The sequence below is a fragment of the Oncorhynchus nerka genome, linkage group LG2 (genome assembly GCF_034236695.1).
Source record: "Oncorhynchus nerka isolate Pitt River linkage group LG2, Oner_Uvic_2.0, whole genome shotgun sequence".
Taxonomy (NCBI): domain Eukaryota; kingdom Metazoa; phylum Chordata; class Actinopteri; order Salmoniformes; family Salmonidae; genus Oncorhynchus; species Oncorhynchus nerka.
The window spans coordinates 3,314,908-3,332,616 of NC_088397.1; the positions used below are offsets into that span (position 1 = coordinate 3,314,908).

Consider the following 17,709-nt stretch of genomic DNA (forward strand, 5'->3'; position numbering starts at 1 on the left):
CAGTTCAGAAGGCGACAAGACAGCAACGAACTCTGCAGAGGCTGTGTGCTGCTGCTGCTGCTACGCTGATCAACTCAGCACACGACAAAAACCTCTGATGCGTTTAGCTCCGGGCTCTCCGCTCCGGTCTGTAGGTCAAACCACGTCGAGCCAGGTGGAATAAACATGTTCGACAAAACAGGACCCGGACTTAGCTCGAGAGGAGTACTGTGGGTAAGTGTTTTTCTCATTGTAGTCTTGTAAAAGTAGTCTTTCTATGAAGAAAAAAAAATGAAGAGAGGAAGCTTTTTCTTTTTTTTTTCAAACCTCATAGTTGTCAAATGTCAAATGAGAGTTTGCCTTGCGCTTCAATCAACTGGCAACTTCGACGTGTGTCATGTAAATGATGAGTACATGATGAGTGTATGTTATTTTCAATACATCTTAATGTCTGTGGTTCAAAGCCTAGACTACGTTCTTACTTGTTATTATTTAAAGAGTTAAAGAGTAAAAAAATGTGTATTTCAATTTTTTTTTAAAGCATATATGTGCCTGTTTAGAAAGTCTAATTGAATCAGTGATTTTCTTTACATTCTCGGCTATTGACTCCATAATATAACTGTATCGGTCAACATGTTTGTTGTCCCCCCCCCCCCTGAGACTGATTCTCTCATGTCTGCAAGTCTATTTGTTAAACCCCCATGTTTCTGTACTGTTGTCTGTATTTCAGGGTTTGTGTATACTCCTCCTTTACACCAGCCCCCTCTGCTGTTTTGCTAATTTCAGCCAAGCCAAAGAGCTGGTCTATAAGATAAAAGAAGGATTACCCTCGGGGACACTCATCGGGTCCATGGGCTCCGACTTACACTTGGATTTATCCCTCGATCCCCATGTTTTATTCAATCTGCCCCAGAAGAAGCCCAGTGATCAGTATGTCACTCTGAACAGCACTACGGGACAGCTGTTTACGTCTGGGAATGAGATCGACAGGGAGACGCTCTGCCCCGACTCCTCGGAGTACGACCAGGGCTGCGTCCTCTCCCTGGATGTGTTCGTTCTACCCCAGCAGTATTTCCAGCTGGTTAAGGTCAAAATCTTGGTGGAGGACGTTAACGATAATCGTCCGCGCTTCCCGACGGGCGAGATTAGGGTTTCCGTCCCGGAGAACACCCAGGTCAACGCGAGGTTCGCGGTGGAGCAGTCAGCGACGGACCCCGATCTGGGGTTTCACGGGGTTCAGACTTACTGGCTGGTCAACGACTTTGGGGTGTTCACTCTGGACGTAGAGGAGAACGAGGGGGGTGAGCTGACACCCTTCCTCATCGTGACTGACGAGCTGGACCGGGAACGACAGGAGGAATACGTAACGGATATTATAGCAGAGGACGGTGGGTTACCACCTCTCCTTGGCACCGCCACGTTAAGGATTATAATCACTGATGTCAACGATAACTGTCCTCAATTCACAGAGTCACAGGTCAACGTGACGCTCTACGGGAATACGACTAAAGGAGAGCACCTGTCCAGGTTACACGCCTTCGACCCCGACCAGGGCGCCAACGCCGTGATCAGTTACGCGTACAGCGACCGCGTTCCCCGGGAGGCTAGAGCTCTGTTCCATCTGGACCGGATTACCGGGGTGATCAAACTGGCCGGTCAGATCAACACCGCAACCGGGACGTTCTACAAACTCACTGTCCTCGCCAACGGGCCTGGTTGCGTCCCTGCCGTCGCCACGGTGACGGTACACGTGATCCGGGTAGCTTCCGGTCCGCCTGTTATTACGCCGCGATATATCGCGGCGGAGAAAGACGGCGTGGTCACGATGAAGGAGTCCGAACCGCCGTTTTCCCCAATCGCGTTTTTCACCGTGTCGAACACGGACCAGAGAGGACCAGGGACGGAATGTCTACTTGAAGGATTCGGCCCGTTCCGACTGTCACCTTACAAACGGTTGAAGAACGAGTATCTGTTAGAGACGACGGAGCCGCTGGACCACGAGCAGAGGCAGGACTACGAGCTGACCGTAGTGCTCGGGAACCCCAGAGGTCTCGCCATTAAGACCTTCGTTAAGATCCTGGTTCTGGATGAGAACGACAACGCGCCGGTCTTCAAACAGTCTCTGTATGAGGTGAGTGAATGTATTTATGAACACAGGAATGTTTAAACGTTTTTTATGGTTACGGTTAGGGTTTGGACATGAACATTGAGCATGTTATTGATAGTACATTGATTTTCTTAAGCAATTTCAGTACAATAATACAAAATATAGAGGATTTTTTTTGTTGTTGAAAAATTATAATCTACTCACTTATATTTATTTCAGTATTTACCTATTTATTTTAGAATTTACTTATTTATTTTAGTATTTACAAATGTATTTCAGTATTTACTTATTTATTATAGTATTTACTTATTATTACAGTATTTACACAATTATTTTAGTATTTACACATTTATTTTAGTATTTACTTATTTATTATAGTATTTACAGATTTATTTTAAAATGTACTTATTTATTATAGTATTTACTTATTATTACAGTATTTACACAATTATTTTAGTATTTACACATTTATTTTAGTATTTACTTATTTATTACAGTATTTACACATTTATTTTAGTATTTACTTATTTATTATAGTATTTACAAATGTATTTTAGTATTTAGGTATTATTTATTTATGTATTTACCTACTTATTTGAGTCCTTGTTAACAGAATACTTGTTATTTGATTCCTTGTTAACAGAATACTTGTTATTTGATTCCTTGTTAACAGAATACTTGTTATTTGATTCCTTGTTAACACCATACTTATTATTTGAGTCCTTGTTAACACCATACTTATTATTTGAGTCCTTGTTAACACCATACTTATTATTTGAGTCCTTGTTAACACCATACTTGTTATTTGAGTCCTTATTAACACCATACTTATTTTATTCTCAGGTCTCCGTGGAGGAGAATAACCCTCCCAACAGCTTCCTGACCCAGCTCCAAGCCACAGACCAGGACAGTGAGGCCAGAGGAGAGGTCATCTACACGCTGGGGTCAGACGCTCCCTCCATTTTCCTCCTGGAGAGGCTGACCGGCGTGCTGACCGTGTCCACATCTCTGGACCGAGAAGAGAAGCAGACCTACAGGTCTGTCGCATATTGATGATGTAACGTATTCTGACTGACATTGTATGGATTAAAATGCATTATAAATTGCCTATATATGTTTTTAGTAATAATAATAATTTACTTGTTTAGCTTTCTCATTACAGAAAATAATCTAAAAGTGTATAAAAAAAGTGAAACAAAAAAAACAAAGTTGGTGGAATTAAATATATGTATGTCAAAGATGACATAAACCTGTTCTTTATCAAGGGTGGCATAAGCAATGCTTAATATAAGGCTTTATAAATCATATTAAATTGAGGCACCACAAAGCATTGATAACCCATCATGCATCTTGGTAGAGAATTGCAACACCAGCATGGTGGGTTAGACTCCCACCCGTATGTAAAAGATGTATTCACGCGTGACTGCAAATGGCTGTGGATAAATGCCGTGTGTTATATTACTCTAAACCCTTTGTAGGACAGGCCCAACCTCTTTCCCTCTTGGGCGCACAGCCAATAGTGGACCTGATCTCAACTGTCCCCATAATGCTGCAGAATCACACACTCTAAAGTGCAGTCCTTCACCAAAAACATTGGTAGGGTCCGTTTAAAATCCATATTTATTTTTGGGCTGAATTCCGGGGGGGTTTCCCCCCCATACTCCGTTTTCTCGGTTTTGTTTTTCCAGGTTTCAGATTTCCCCGTTTTTTTCTGGTTTTCCCACATTTTTAAAATATACTATATTGCCCTAAAACCAAGGCTGGTGGTATGTGTTTACAGTACAGCATGGTATCTCTGAAGGCTGGTGGTATGTGTTTATAGGACAGCATGGTATCTCTGAAGGCTGGTGGTATGTATTTATGGTATCTCTGAAGGCTGGTGGTATGTATTTATGGTATCTCTGAAGGCTGGTGGTATGTGTTTACAGGACAGCATGGTATCTCTGAAGGCTGGTGGTATGTGTTTATAGTACAGCATGGTATCTCTGAAGGCTGGTGGTATGTATTTATGGTATCTCTGAAGGCTGGTGGTATGTATTTATGGTATCTCTGAAGGCTGGTGGTATGTGTTTACAGGACAGCATGGTATCTCTGAAGGTCGGTGGTATGTATTTACAGGACAGCATGGTATCTCTGAAGGCTGGTGGTATGTGTTTATAGGACAGCATGGTATCTCTGAAGGTTGGTGGTATGTGTTTACAGTACAGCATGGTATCTCTGAAGGTCGGTGGTATGTATTTATGGTATCTCTGAAGGCTGGTGGTATGTGTTTACAGTACAGCATGGTATCTCTGAAGGCTGGTGGTATGTGTTTACAGGACAGTATGGTATCTCTGAAGGTCGGTGGTATGTATTTATGGTATCTCTGAAGGTTGGTGGTATGTGTTTACAGGACAGTATGGTATCTCTGAAGGCTGGTGGTATGTAATTATGGTATCTCTGAAGGCTGGTGGTATGTATTTATGGTATCTCTGAAGGCTGGTGGTATGTGTTTACAGGACAGCATGGTATCTCTGAAGGCTGGTGGTATGTGTTTACAGTACAGCATGGTATCTCTGAAGGCTGGTGGTATGTATTTATGGTATCTCTGAAGGCTGGTGGTATGTATTTACAGTACAGCATGGTATCTCTGAAGGCTGGTGGTATGTATTTATGGTATCTCTGAAGGCTGATGGTATGTATTTACAGGACAGCATGGTATCTCTGAAGGCTGATGGTATGTATTTACAGGACAGCATGGTATCTCTGAAGGCTGATGGTATGTATTTACAGGACAGCATGGTATCTCTGAAGGCTGATGGTATGTATTTACAGGACAGCATGGTATCTCTGAAGGCTGGTGGTATGTATTTACAGGACAGCATGGTATCTCTGAAGGTCGGTGGTATGTATTTATGGTATCTCTGAAGGCTGGTGGTATGTGTTTACAGTACAGCATGGTATCTCTGAAGGCTGATGGTATGTATTTACAGGACAGCATGGTATCTCTGAAGGCTGGTGGTATGTATTTATGGTATCTCTGAAGGTTGGTGGTATGTGTTTATGGTATCTGAAAGCTGATGGTATGTATTTACAGGACAGCATGGTATCTCTGAAGGCTGGTGGTATGTATTTACAGGACAGCATGGTATCTCTGAAGGTCGGTGGTATGTATTTATGGTATCTCTGAAGGCTGGTGGTATGTGTTTACAGTACAGCATGGTATCTCTGAAGGCTGGTGGTATGTATTTATGGTATCTCTGAAGGCTGGTGGTATGTGTTTACATTACAGCACGGTATCTCTGAAGGTTGGTGGTATGTGTTTACAGTACAGCATGGTATCTCTGAAGGCTGGTGGTATGTATTTATGGTATCTCTGAAGGCTGGTGGTATGTGTTTACAGTACAGCATGGTATCTCTGAAGGCTGGTGGTATGTATTTATGGTATCTCTGAAGGCTGGTGGTATGTATTTATGGTATCTCTGAAGGCTGGTGGTATGTATTTATGGTATCTCTGAAGGCTGGTGGTATGTGTTTACAGGACAGCATGGTATCTCTGAAGGCTGGTGGTATGTAATTATGGTATCTCTGAAGGCTGGTGGTATGTATTTATGGTATCTCTGAAGGCTGGTGGTATGTGTTTACAGTACAGCATGGTATCTCTGAAGGCTGGTGGTATGTATTTATGGTATCTCTGAAGGCTGGTGGTATGTGTTTATAGAACAGCATGGTATCTCTGAAGGCTGGTGGTATAGGACTTGTTATATTGTTATATAAAGACCTGACTGGGTCCAACACCCCACAGTATGACTTGTTATATAAAGACCTGACTGGGTCCAACACCCCACAGTAGGACTTGTTATATTGTTATATAAAGACCTGACTGGGTCCAACACCCCACAGTAGGACTTGTTATATTGTTATATAAAGACCTGACTGGGTCCAACACCCCACAGTAGGACTTGTTATATTGTTATATAAAGACCTGACTGGGTCCAACACCCCACAGTATGACTTGTTATATAAAGACCTGACTGGGTCCAACACCCCACAGTATGATTTGTTATATAAAGACCTGACTGGGTCCAACACCCCACAGTATGACTTGTTATATAAAGACCTGACTGGGTCCAACACCCCACAGTATGACTTGTTATATAAAGACCTGACTGGGTCCAACACCCCACAGTATGACTTGTTATATAAAGACCTGACTGGGTCCAACACCCCACAGTATGACTTGTTATATAAAGACCTGACTGGGTTCAACACCCCACAGTATGACTTGTTATATAAAGACCTGACTGGGTCCAACACCCCACAGTATGACTTGTTATATAAAGACCTGATTGGGTTCAACACCCCACAGTATGACTTGTTATATAAAGACCTGACTGGGTCCAACACCACACAGTATGACTTGTTATATAAAGACCTGACTGGGTCCAACACCCCACAGTATGACTTGTTATATAAAGACCTGACTGGGTCCAACACCCCACAGTATGACTTGTTATATAAAGACCTGACTGGGTCCAACACCCCACAGTATGACTTGTTATATAAAGACCTGACTGGGTCCAACACCCCACAGTATGACTTGTTATATAAAGACCTGACTGGGTCCAACACACCACAGTATGACTTGTTATATAAAGACCTGACTGGGTCCAACACCCCACAGTATGACTTGTTATATAAAGACCTGACTGGGTGCAACACCCCACAGTATGACTTGTTATATAAAGACCTGACTGGGTCCAACACCCCACAGTATGACTTGTTATATAAAGACCTGACTGGGTCCAACACCCCACAGTATGACTTGTTATATAAAGACCTGACTGGGTCCAACACCCCACAGTATGACTTGTTATATAAAGACCTGACTGGGTCTAACACCCCACAGTATGACTTGTTATATAAAGACCTGACTGGGTCCAACACACCACAGTATGACTTGTTATATAAAGACCTGACTGGGTCCAACACACCACAGTATGACTTGTTATATAAAGACCTGACTGGGTCCAACACCCCACAGTATGACTTGTTATATAAAGACCTGACTGGGTGCAACACCCCACAGTATGACTTGTTATATAAAGACCTGACTGGGTCCAACACACCACAGTATGACTTGTTATATAAAGACCTGACTGGGTCCAACACCCCACAGTATGACTTGTTATATAAAGACCTGACTGGGTCCAACACCCCACAGTATGACTTGTTATATAAAGACCTGACTGGGTCCAACACCCCACAGTATGACTTGTTATATAAAGACCTGACTGGGTTCAACACTCCACAGTATGACTTGTTATATAAAGACCTGACTGGGTCCAACACACCACAGTATGACTTGTTATATAAAGACCTGACTGGGTCCAACACACCACAGTATGACTTGTTATATAAAGACCTGACTGGGTCCAACACACCACAGTATGACTTGTTATATAAAGACCTGACTGGGTCCAACACCCCACAGTATGACTTGTTATATAAAGACCTGACTGGGTGCAACACCCCACAGTATGACTTGTTATATAAAGACCTGACTGGGTCCAACACACCACAGTATGACTTGTTATATAAAGACCTGACTGGGTCCAACACCCCACAGTATGACTTGTTATATAAAGACCTGACTGGGTCCAACACCCCACAGTAGGACTTGTTATATTGTTATATAAAGACCTGACTGGGTCCAACACCCCACAGTAGGACTTGTTATATTGTTATATAAAGACCTGACTGGGTCCAACACCCCACAGTAGGACTTGTTATATTGTTATATAAAGACCTGACTGGGTCCAACACCCCACAGTATGACTTGTTATATAAAGACCTGACTGGGTCCAACACCCCACAGTATGACTTGTTATATAAAGACCTGACTGGGTCCAACACCCCACAGTATGACTTGTTATATAAAGACCTGACTGGGTCCAACACCCCACAGTATGACTTGTTATATAAAGACCTGACTGGGTCCAACACCCCACAGTATGACTTGTTATATAAAGACCTGACTGGGTTCAACACCCCACAGTATGACTTGTTATATAAAGACCTGACTGGGTCCAACACCCCACAGTATGACTTGTTATATAAAGACCTGATTGGGTTCAACACCCCACAGTATGACTTGTTATATAAAGACCTGACTGGGTCCAACACCACACAGTATGACTTGTTATATAAAGACCTGACTGGGTCCAACACCCCACAGTATGACTTGTTATATAAAGACCTGACTGGGTCCAACACCCCACAGTATGACTTGTTATATAAAGACCTGACTGGGTCCAACACCCCACAGTATGACTTGTTATATAAAGACCTGACTGGGTGCAACACCCCACAGTATGACTTGTTATATAAAGACCTGACTGGGTCCAACACACCACAGTATGACTTGTTATATAAAGACCTGACTGGGTCCAACACCCCACAGTATGACTTGTTATATAAAGACCTGACTGGGTCCAACACCCCACAGTATGACTTGTTATATAAAGACCTGACTGGGTCCAACACCCCACAGTATGACTTGTTATATAAAGACCTGACTGGGTTCAACACTCCACAGTATGACTTGTTATATAAAGACCTGACTGGGTCCAACACCCCACAGTATGACTTGTTATATAAAGACCTGACTGGGTCCAACACCCCACAGTATGACTTGTTATATAAAGACCTGACTGGGTCCAACACCCCACAGTATGACTTGTTATATAAAGACCTGACTGGGTCCAACACCCCACAGTATGACTTGTTATATAAAGACCTGACTGGGTCTAACACCCCACAGTATGACTTGTTATATAAAGACCTGACTGGGTCCAACACACCACAGTATGACTTGTTATATAAAGACCTGACTGGGTCCAACACCCCACAGTATGACTTGTTATATAAAGACCTGACTGGGTGCAACACCCCACAGTATGACTTGTTATATAAAGACCTGACTGGGTCCAACACACCACAGTATGACTTGTTATATAAAGACCTGACTGGGTCCAACACCCCACAGTATGACTTGTTATATAAAGACCTGACTGGGTCCAACACCCCACAGTATGACTTGTTATATAAAGACCTGACTGGGTCCAACACCCCACAGTATGACTTGTTATATAAAGACCTGACTGGGTTCAACACTCCACAGTATGACTTGTTATATAAAGACCTGACTGGGTCCAACACCCCACAGTATGACTTGTTATATAAAGACCTGACTGGGTCCAACACCCCACAGTATGACTTGTTATATAAAGACCTGACTGGGTCCAACACCCCACAGTATGACTTGTTATATAAAGACCTGACTGGGTTCAACACTCCACAGTATGACTTGTTATATAAAGACCTGACTGGGTCCAACACCCCACAGTATGACTTGTTATATAAAGACCTGACTGGGTCCAACACCCCACAGTATGACTTGTTATATAAAGACCTGACTGGGTCCAACACCCCACAGTATGACTTGTTATATAAAGACCTGACTGGGTCCAACACCACACAGTATGACTTGTTATATAAAGACCTGACTGGGTCCAACACCCCACAGTATGACTTGTTATATAAAGACCTGACTGGGTCCAACACCCCACAGTATGACTTGTTATATAAAGACCTGACTGGGTCCAACACCCCACAGTATGACTTGTTATATAAAGACCTGACTGGGTCCAACACCCCACAGTATGACTTGTTATATAAAGACCTGACTGGGTCCAACACCCCACAGTATGACTTGTTATATAAAGACCTGACTGGGTCCAACACCCCACAGTATGACTTGTTATATAAAGACCTGACTGGGTCCAACACCACACAGTATGACTTGTTATATAAAGACCTGACTGGGTCCAACACCACACAGTATGACTTGTTATATAAAGACCTGACTGGGTTCAACACCCCACAGTATGACTTGTTATATAAAGACCTGACTGGGTCCAACACCCCACAGTATGACTTGTTATATAAAGACCTGACTGGGTCCAACACCCCACAGTATGACTTGTTATATAAAGACCTGACTGGGTCCAACACCACACAGTATGACTTGTTATATAAAGACCTGACTGGGTCCAACACCCCACAGTATGACTTGTTATATAAAGACCTGACTGGGTCCAACACCACACAGTATGACTTGTTATATAAAGACCTGACTGGGTCCAACACCACACAGTATGACTTGTTATATAAAGACCTGACTGGGTCCAACACCCCACAGTATGACTTGTTATATAAAGACCTGACTGGGTCCAACACCCCACAGTATGACTTGTTATATAAAGACCTGACTGGGTCCAACACCCCACAGTATGACTTGTTATATAAAGACCTGACTGGGTCCAACACCCCACAGTATGACTTGTTATATAAAGACCTGACTGGGTCCAACACCCCACAGTATGACTTGTTATATAGAGACCTGACTGGGTCCAACACTCCACAGTATGACTTGTTATATAAAGACCTGACTGGGTCCAACACCCCACAGTATGACTTGTTATATAAAGACCTGACTGGGTCCAACACCACACAGTATGACTTGTTATATAAAGACCTGACTGGGTCCAACACCCCACAGTATGACTTGTTATATAAAGACCTGACTGGGTCCAACACCACACAGTATGACTTGTTATATAAAGACCTGACTGGGTCCAACACCCCACAGTATGACTTGTTATATAAAGACCTGACTGGGTCCAACACTCCACAGTATGACTTGTTATATAAAGACCTGACTGGGTCCAACACCCCACAGTATGACTTGTTATATAAAGACCTGACTGGGTCCAACACCCCACAGTATGACTTGTTATATAAAGACCTGACTGGGTCCAACACCCCACAGTATGACTTGTTATATAAAGACCTGACTGGGTTCAACACCCCACAGTATGACTTGTTATATAAAGACCTGACTGGGTCCAACACCCCACAGTATGACTTGTTATATAAAGACCTGACTGGGTCCAACACCACACAGTATGACTTGTTATATAAAGACCTGACTGGGTCCAACACCCCACAGTATGACTTGTTATATAAAGACCTGACTGGGTTCAACACCCCACAGTATGACTTGTTATATAAAGACCTGACTTGTTATATTGTCGTCTGCGTGTTTATGTAGGGAGGTACATGTAACTTGGTTTCAGTTGAAAGCCACTTTCAATGTCCTTATTTTGGGGGGCTTTTATCAAGGTAATTGTAACGTGACTCACATACATTCTCTTTAGATCATGTGTCATCCTGCAGCACAACATGTTATGTCACAATTATGAAGCTAGGTAGGCTTTATGAAGCCTTTATGAAGCCTTTATGAAGCATAACGTACGGTTATAGATGTTTTGTAACACATTTATGTAGCGCTTAGTCAGGTAGGCTTTATGAAGCCTTTATGAAGCATAACGTACGGTTATAGATGTTTTGTAACACATTTATGTAGCGCTTAGTCAGGTAGGCTTTATGAAGCCTTTATGAAGCATAACGTACGGTTATAGATGTTTTGTAACACATTTATGTAGCGCTTAGTTAGGTAGGCTTTATGAAGCCTTTATGAAGCCTTTATGAAGCCTTTATGAAGCATGATGTACAGTTATAGATGTTTTATAACACATTTATGTAGCCCTTAGTTAGGTAGGCTTTATGAAGCCTTTATGAAGCATGACGTACCGTTATAGATGTTATGTAACACATTTATGTAGCGTTTAGTTAGGTAGGCTTTATGAAGCCTTTATGAAGCCTTTATGAAGCCTTTATGAAGCATGACGTACAGTTATAGATGTTATGTAACACATTTATGTAGCGTTTAGTTAGGTAGGCTTTATGAAGCCTCTATGAAGCCTTAATAAGCCTAACGTCATTTAAAGCGGAAACTGGATATATGGATGACACAATGCATTATAACTGCCTATGGATGTTCATAGTGTTTTTTTAATATTTATATATATATCTGCAATATGTTTTGTTTATTGTTGTTGTAATATTGTGACGAGACAATAATAATAAAAGTTTGTAAATGCTAAACTGTATCCTCTGCAGGTTCATGGTTCGGGCGGTGGACCGAGGGACCCCCAGGAGAGAGTCTATAGCTACAGTGGTCATCACTGTGCTGGACCGCAATGACAACAGGTAAGAGGAAGGCCAGACATTTTTGTGATAACTGCTGTTTTGATTGATTGTTTTGATTGATTGATATGATTTGATTTGATTTATTGTTTTGATTGATTGATTTGATTGATTGATTTGATTGATTGTTTTGATTGATTGATTGATATGATTTGATTTGATAGATTTATTTTATTTTTTTTACCCAACAGCCCGCGCTTCATCAATAAAGACTTCACATTCTTTGTGCCGGAGAATTTCCCGGGTTTTGGCGAGATCGGCGTCCTCTCGGTAACGGACGCGGACGCAGGCGAGAACGGCTGGGTGGCCCTCTCCATCGTCAACGGCAGCGACATCTTCGTGATCGACGCGGGGCGCGGCGCTCTCAGGGCCCGTACCCCTCTGGACCGGGAGCAACAGGGGACGTACTACCTCTGGATCGAGGCCGTCGACGGAGGGGAACCCTCTCTCTCCTGCCTCACCGTGGTTACCGTCCTCCTCCTCGACGTAAACGACAACCCTCCCGTCGTCTTGTTCCCCCAGTCTAACCAGTCCTACATGCTGGTGTTGCCTAGCACCCTACCAGGGACCTCCATCACAGAGGTTTACGCCGTGGATAAAGACACGGGAATGAACGCCGTTATCGCCTACAGCATCATCAAGAGGAAGGGTGGCGAGCCGGGATCGTTTGATATCGACCCGGACACAGGAAACATCACGTTGAAGAGAGAACTGAGTGACCGCGGTCTCTACAGTCTACTGGTTAAAGTCTCGGACCACGGTCAACCCGAACCTCTCCACTCCACGGTCCTGGTCAACCTCTTCGTCAACGAGACGGTTTCTAACGAGAGCTACATCCGGAGTCTTCTCACCGGGGAGGAGGCTGAGATCCAGATGGAGGAGAAGCAGTGGTACGTGGGTAAACTGACAGAGAGGCCCGGCAGGGAGGGCCTGTTCCCCTGTCAGCCTCTACTCATAGCTCTGTCAGTGACCTGCCTGGGACTGTTCTGCATCGTCGTCACATTGACTGCTTATATCTGCTGCAAGAAACTGAAGAAATGGAGGAAACGCCAAATGAAAAGACTAGAGGTTGAAATGCCTTTGAAGGTGAACGGTGACGACGCAGATAGAAAGCGGACGGAAATCTCAAACATTTGACGACGTTGACATTGCAAAGACTTTGAGGCAAAGACTCCAACGTACAAAACTGTTACACTGCAACTGTTCATAAACATTGTGAAGTGTGAAGTGTAGATTTTCATCCTCAAAAAGACAAAAGGCCCAGATCCCAAATTGCACCCCCCTTTTGCCTATTTAGTGCACTATTTTTAACCAGGGCCCATGGTGGTGCACTATATAGGAATTAGGGTGCCGTTTGTGACACGCCCTCATTTTAAAAACGTATTAAAAGACCCAACATGATGTATATATTGTAGATAATATGAAATGTTTTATAACTTTATAACAAAATCTTTAAATAGACAAGATTTTTTTTTTTTTTTCGTGAAAGCCCTAAGAAATTACTCCTTAAACTTACAAATTAAAAAAATGGGAGAGATTCTATTTTTATTTTTTTCACAAGGATGTCAAGATCGTTGGAAAGGGATGAGGATCATTTGGGGTGTAGAACAATATTGATTGATTGATTGATTGATTGATTGATTGATTGATTGATATAACAATGTATTTTTTTCACACCCCTTACGATTGCATTGGAAAAGCTGACCCCCAGAGTGCAGTGCAGAAGTCAATTCAAATCTGTCATTTTCTTCAAATCTACTGGAATTTGTGTGAGATTAAAATTTGTATTTTGTTGTGATACAGTTTCAAGAGGAGGCTTCTTGCCTGGCCACCAAACAAGCCCCCTTAAGTATGTCCCAAATGGCACCCTATTTCCCTGAATAGGGCTCTGGTCTAAAGTAGTGCACTATATAGGGAATAGGGTTCTATAGGGCTCTGGTCTAAAGTAGTGCACTATATAGGGAATAGGGTTCTATAGGGCCCTGGTCTAAAGTAGTGCACTATATATATGGAATAGGGTTCTATAGGGCTCTGGTCTAAAGTAGTGCACTATATAGGGAATAGGGTTCTATAGGGCCCTGGTCTAAAGTAGTGTACTATATATAGGGAATAGGGTTCTATAGGGCCCTGGTCTAAAGTAGTGCACTATATATAGGGAATAGGGTTCTATAGGGCCCTGGTCTAAAGTAGTGCACTATATATAGGGAATAGGGTTCTATAGGGCTCTGGTCTAAAGTAGTGCACTATATAGGGAATAGGGTTCTATAGGGCCCTGGTCTAAAGTAGTGCACTACATAGGGAATAGGGTTCTATAGGGCTCTGGTCTAAAGTAGTGCACTACATATAGGGAATAGGGTTCTATAGGGCCCTGGTCTGAAGTAGTGCACTATATAGGGAATAGGGTTCTATAGGGCCCTGGAGTGCACTATGTAGGGAATAGGGTTCTATAGGGCTCTGGTCTAAAGTAGTGCACTATATATAGGGAATAGGGTTCTATAGGGCTCTGGTCTGAAGTAGTGCACTATATAGGGAATAGGGTTCTATAGGGCTCTGGTCTGAAGTAGTGCACTATATAGGGAATAGGGTTCCATAGGGCTCTGGTCTAAAGTAGTGCACTATATAGGGAATAGGGTTCCATAGGGCTCTGGTCTAAAGTAGTGCACTATATATAGGGAATAGGGTTCTATAGGGCCCTGGAGTGCACTATGTAGGGAATAGGGTTCTATAGGGCTCTGGTCTGAAGTAGTGCACTATATAGGGAATAGGGTGCCATTTGGAACACATCCTTAGTCACCTCCCAGTGAACCTGTCATTCCCTAAACCATGTTCTTATTGTCTGTCTCTGAAAACAAATCCTTGTTTGAATATTAAAAAGTGCTTTATTTTCATATTATATTGCTTTTCTGAAATTAAAACGGCCTACCGGGTCGTGCCTTTCATATTAGGATGTAAATTAATGACAATGTTTTGATTATAAATGAGAATTTAAGTGGAGGGGAAATTAAATAAATCCCCAATTTTTTTAAATGTAACTAGGAAAGTCAGTTAAGAACAAGTTCTTATTTGCACTGACGACCTACCAGGGAACAGTGGATTAACTGCCTTGTTCAGGGGAACAGTGGGTTAACTGCCTTGTTCAGGGGAACAGTGGGTTAACTGCCTTGTTCAGGGGAACACTGGGTTAACTGCCTTGTTCAGGGGAACACTGGGTTAACTGCCTTGTTCAGGGGAACACTGGGTTAACTGCCTTGTTCAGGGGAACACTGGGTTAACTGCCTTGTTCAGGGGAACACTGGGTTAACTGCCTTGTTCAGGGGAACACTGGGTTAACTGCCTTGTTCAGGGGAACACTGGGTTAACTGCCTTGTTCAGGGGAACACTGGGTTAACTGCCTTGTTCAGGGGAACACTGGGTTAACTGCCTTGTTCAGGGGAACACTGGGTTAACTGCCTTGTTCAGGGGCAGAAGGACAGATTTTTACCTCGTCAGCTCAGGGATTCGATCCAGCAACCTTTCGGTTACTGGCCCAACACTCTAACCACCAGGCTACCTACCAGCCCAACACACAAACATCCAAATGAAACAGGCTGTAAAGGGACGGATCCAAATGAAACAGGCTGTAAGGGACTGATCCAAATGAAACAGGCTGTAAGGGACTGATCCCAAATTAAACAGGCCGTAAGGGACTGATCCCAAATGAAACAGGCCGTAAGGGACTGATCCCAAATGAAACAGGCCGTAAGGGACTGATCCAAATGAAACAGGCTGTAAGGGACTGATCCAAATGAAACAGGCCATAAGGGACTGATCCCAAATTAAACAGGCTGTAAGGGATTGATCCCAATGAAACAGGCTGTAAGGGATTGATCCCAATGAAACAGGCCATAAGGGACTGATCCAAGTGAAACAGGCTGTAAGGGACTGATCCAAATGAGACAGGCTGTAAGAAGGGACTGATCCAAATGAAACAGGCTGTAAGGGACTGATCCCAATGAAACAGGCTGTAAGGGACTGATCCAAATGAAACAGGCCATAAGGGACTGATCCAAATGAAACAGGCTGTAAGGGACTGATCCCAATAAAACAGGCCGTAAGAGACGGATCCAAATGAAACAGGCTGTAAGGGACTGATCCCAATGAAACAGGCTGTAAGGGACTGATCCAAATGAAACAGGCTGTAAGGGACTGATCCAAATGAAACAGGCTGTAAGGGTCTGTTGGAGTAATATCTTTGATATCTGGTACTTCAGGATCAAACGTCTCAAAACGGTTATCTACAATCTAGATCAGCTATCTACAATCTAGATCAGCTATCTACAATCTAGATCAGCTATCTACGATCTAGATCAGCTATCTACAATCTAGATCAGCTATCTACAATCTAGATCAGCTATCTACGATCTAGATCAGCTATCTACAATCTAGATCAGCTATCTAGAATCTAGATCAGCTATCTACGATCTAGATCAGCTATCTACGATCTAGATCAGCTATCTACGATCTAGATCAGCTATCTACAATCTAGATCAGCTATCTACAATCTAGATCAGCTATCTACAATCTAGATCAGCTATCTACAATCTATATCAGCTATCTACGATCTAGATCAGCTATCTACAATCTAGATCAGCTATCTACAATCAAGATCAGCTATCTACAATCTAGATCAGCTATCTACAATCTAGATCAGCTAGATTGTTGTTATCCTCATCTGTTATCATCGTCCATATAGAGCAGAGACTGATAAGAGACTGATAAGAGACTGATAAGAGACTGATAGGAGACTTCATATAGAGTAGAGACTGATAAGAGACTACATATAGAGCAGAGACTGATAAGAGACTGATAAGAGACTTCATATAGAGCAGAGACTGATAAGAGACTTCATATAGAGCAGAGACTGATAAGAGACTTCATATAGAGCAGAGACTGATAAGAGACTTCATATAGAGCAGAGACTGATAAGAGACTTCATATAGAGCAAAGACTGATAAGAGACTGATAAGAGACTACATATAGAGCAGAGACTGATAAGAGACTTCATATAGAGCAGAGACTGATAAGAGACTTCATATAGAGCAGAGACTGATAAGAGACTTCATATAGAGCAGAGACTGACAAGAGACTACATATAGAGCAGAGACTGATAAGAGACTACATATAGAGCAGAGACTGATAAGAGACTGATAAGAGACTGATAAGAGACTGATAAGAGACTTCATATAGAGCAGAGACTGATAAGAGACTTCATATAGAGCAGAGACTGATAAGAGACTTCATATAGAGCAGAGACTGATAAGAGACTTCATATAGAGCAGTGACTGACAAGAGACTTCATATAGAGCAGAGACTGATAAGATACTACATATAGAGCAGAGACTGATAAGAGACTACATATAGAGCAGAGACTGATAATAGACTGATAAGAGACTTCATATAGAGCAGTGACTGACAAGAGACTTCATATAGAG

General features: G+C 42.7%; 1 protein-coding gene across 1 annotated transcript; it reads left to right on the top strand.

The window, feature by feature from the left end:
- The first annotated feature begins 22 nt into the window (after nucleotides 1–22).
- LOC115121904 (protocadherin-20) lies at nucleotides 23–15,126 on the top strand. The gene is made up of 5 exons (XM_065022101.1): nucleotides 23–213; nucleotides 710–2,110; nucleotides 2,930–3,123; nucleotides 12,152–12,241; nucleotides 12,430–15,126. Exons 1-5 carry the CDS (start codon nucleotides 166–168, stop codon nucleotides 13,373–13,375), a joined length of 2,679 nt encoding a protein of 892 aa, XP_064878173.1. The 5' UTR covers nucleotides 23–165; the 3' UTR covers nucleotides 13,376–15,126.
- Nucleotides 15,127–17,709: the final 2,583 nt, after the last annotated feature.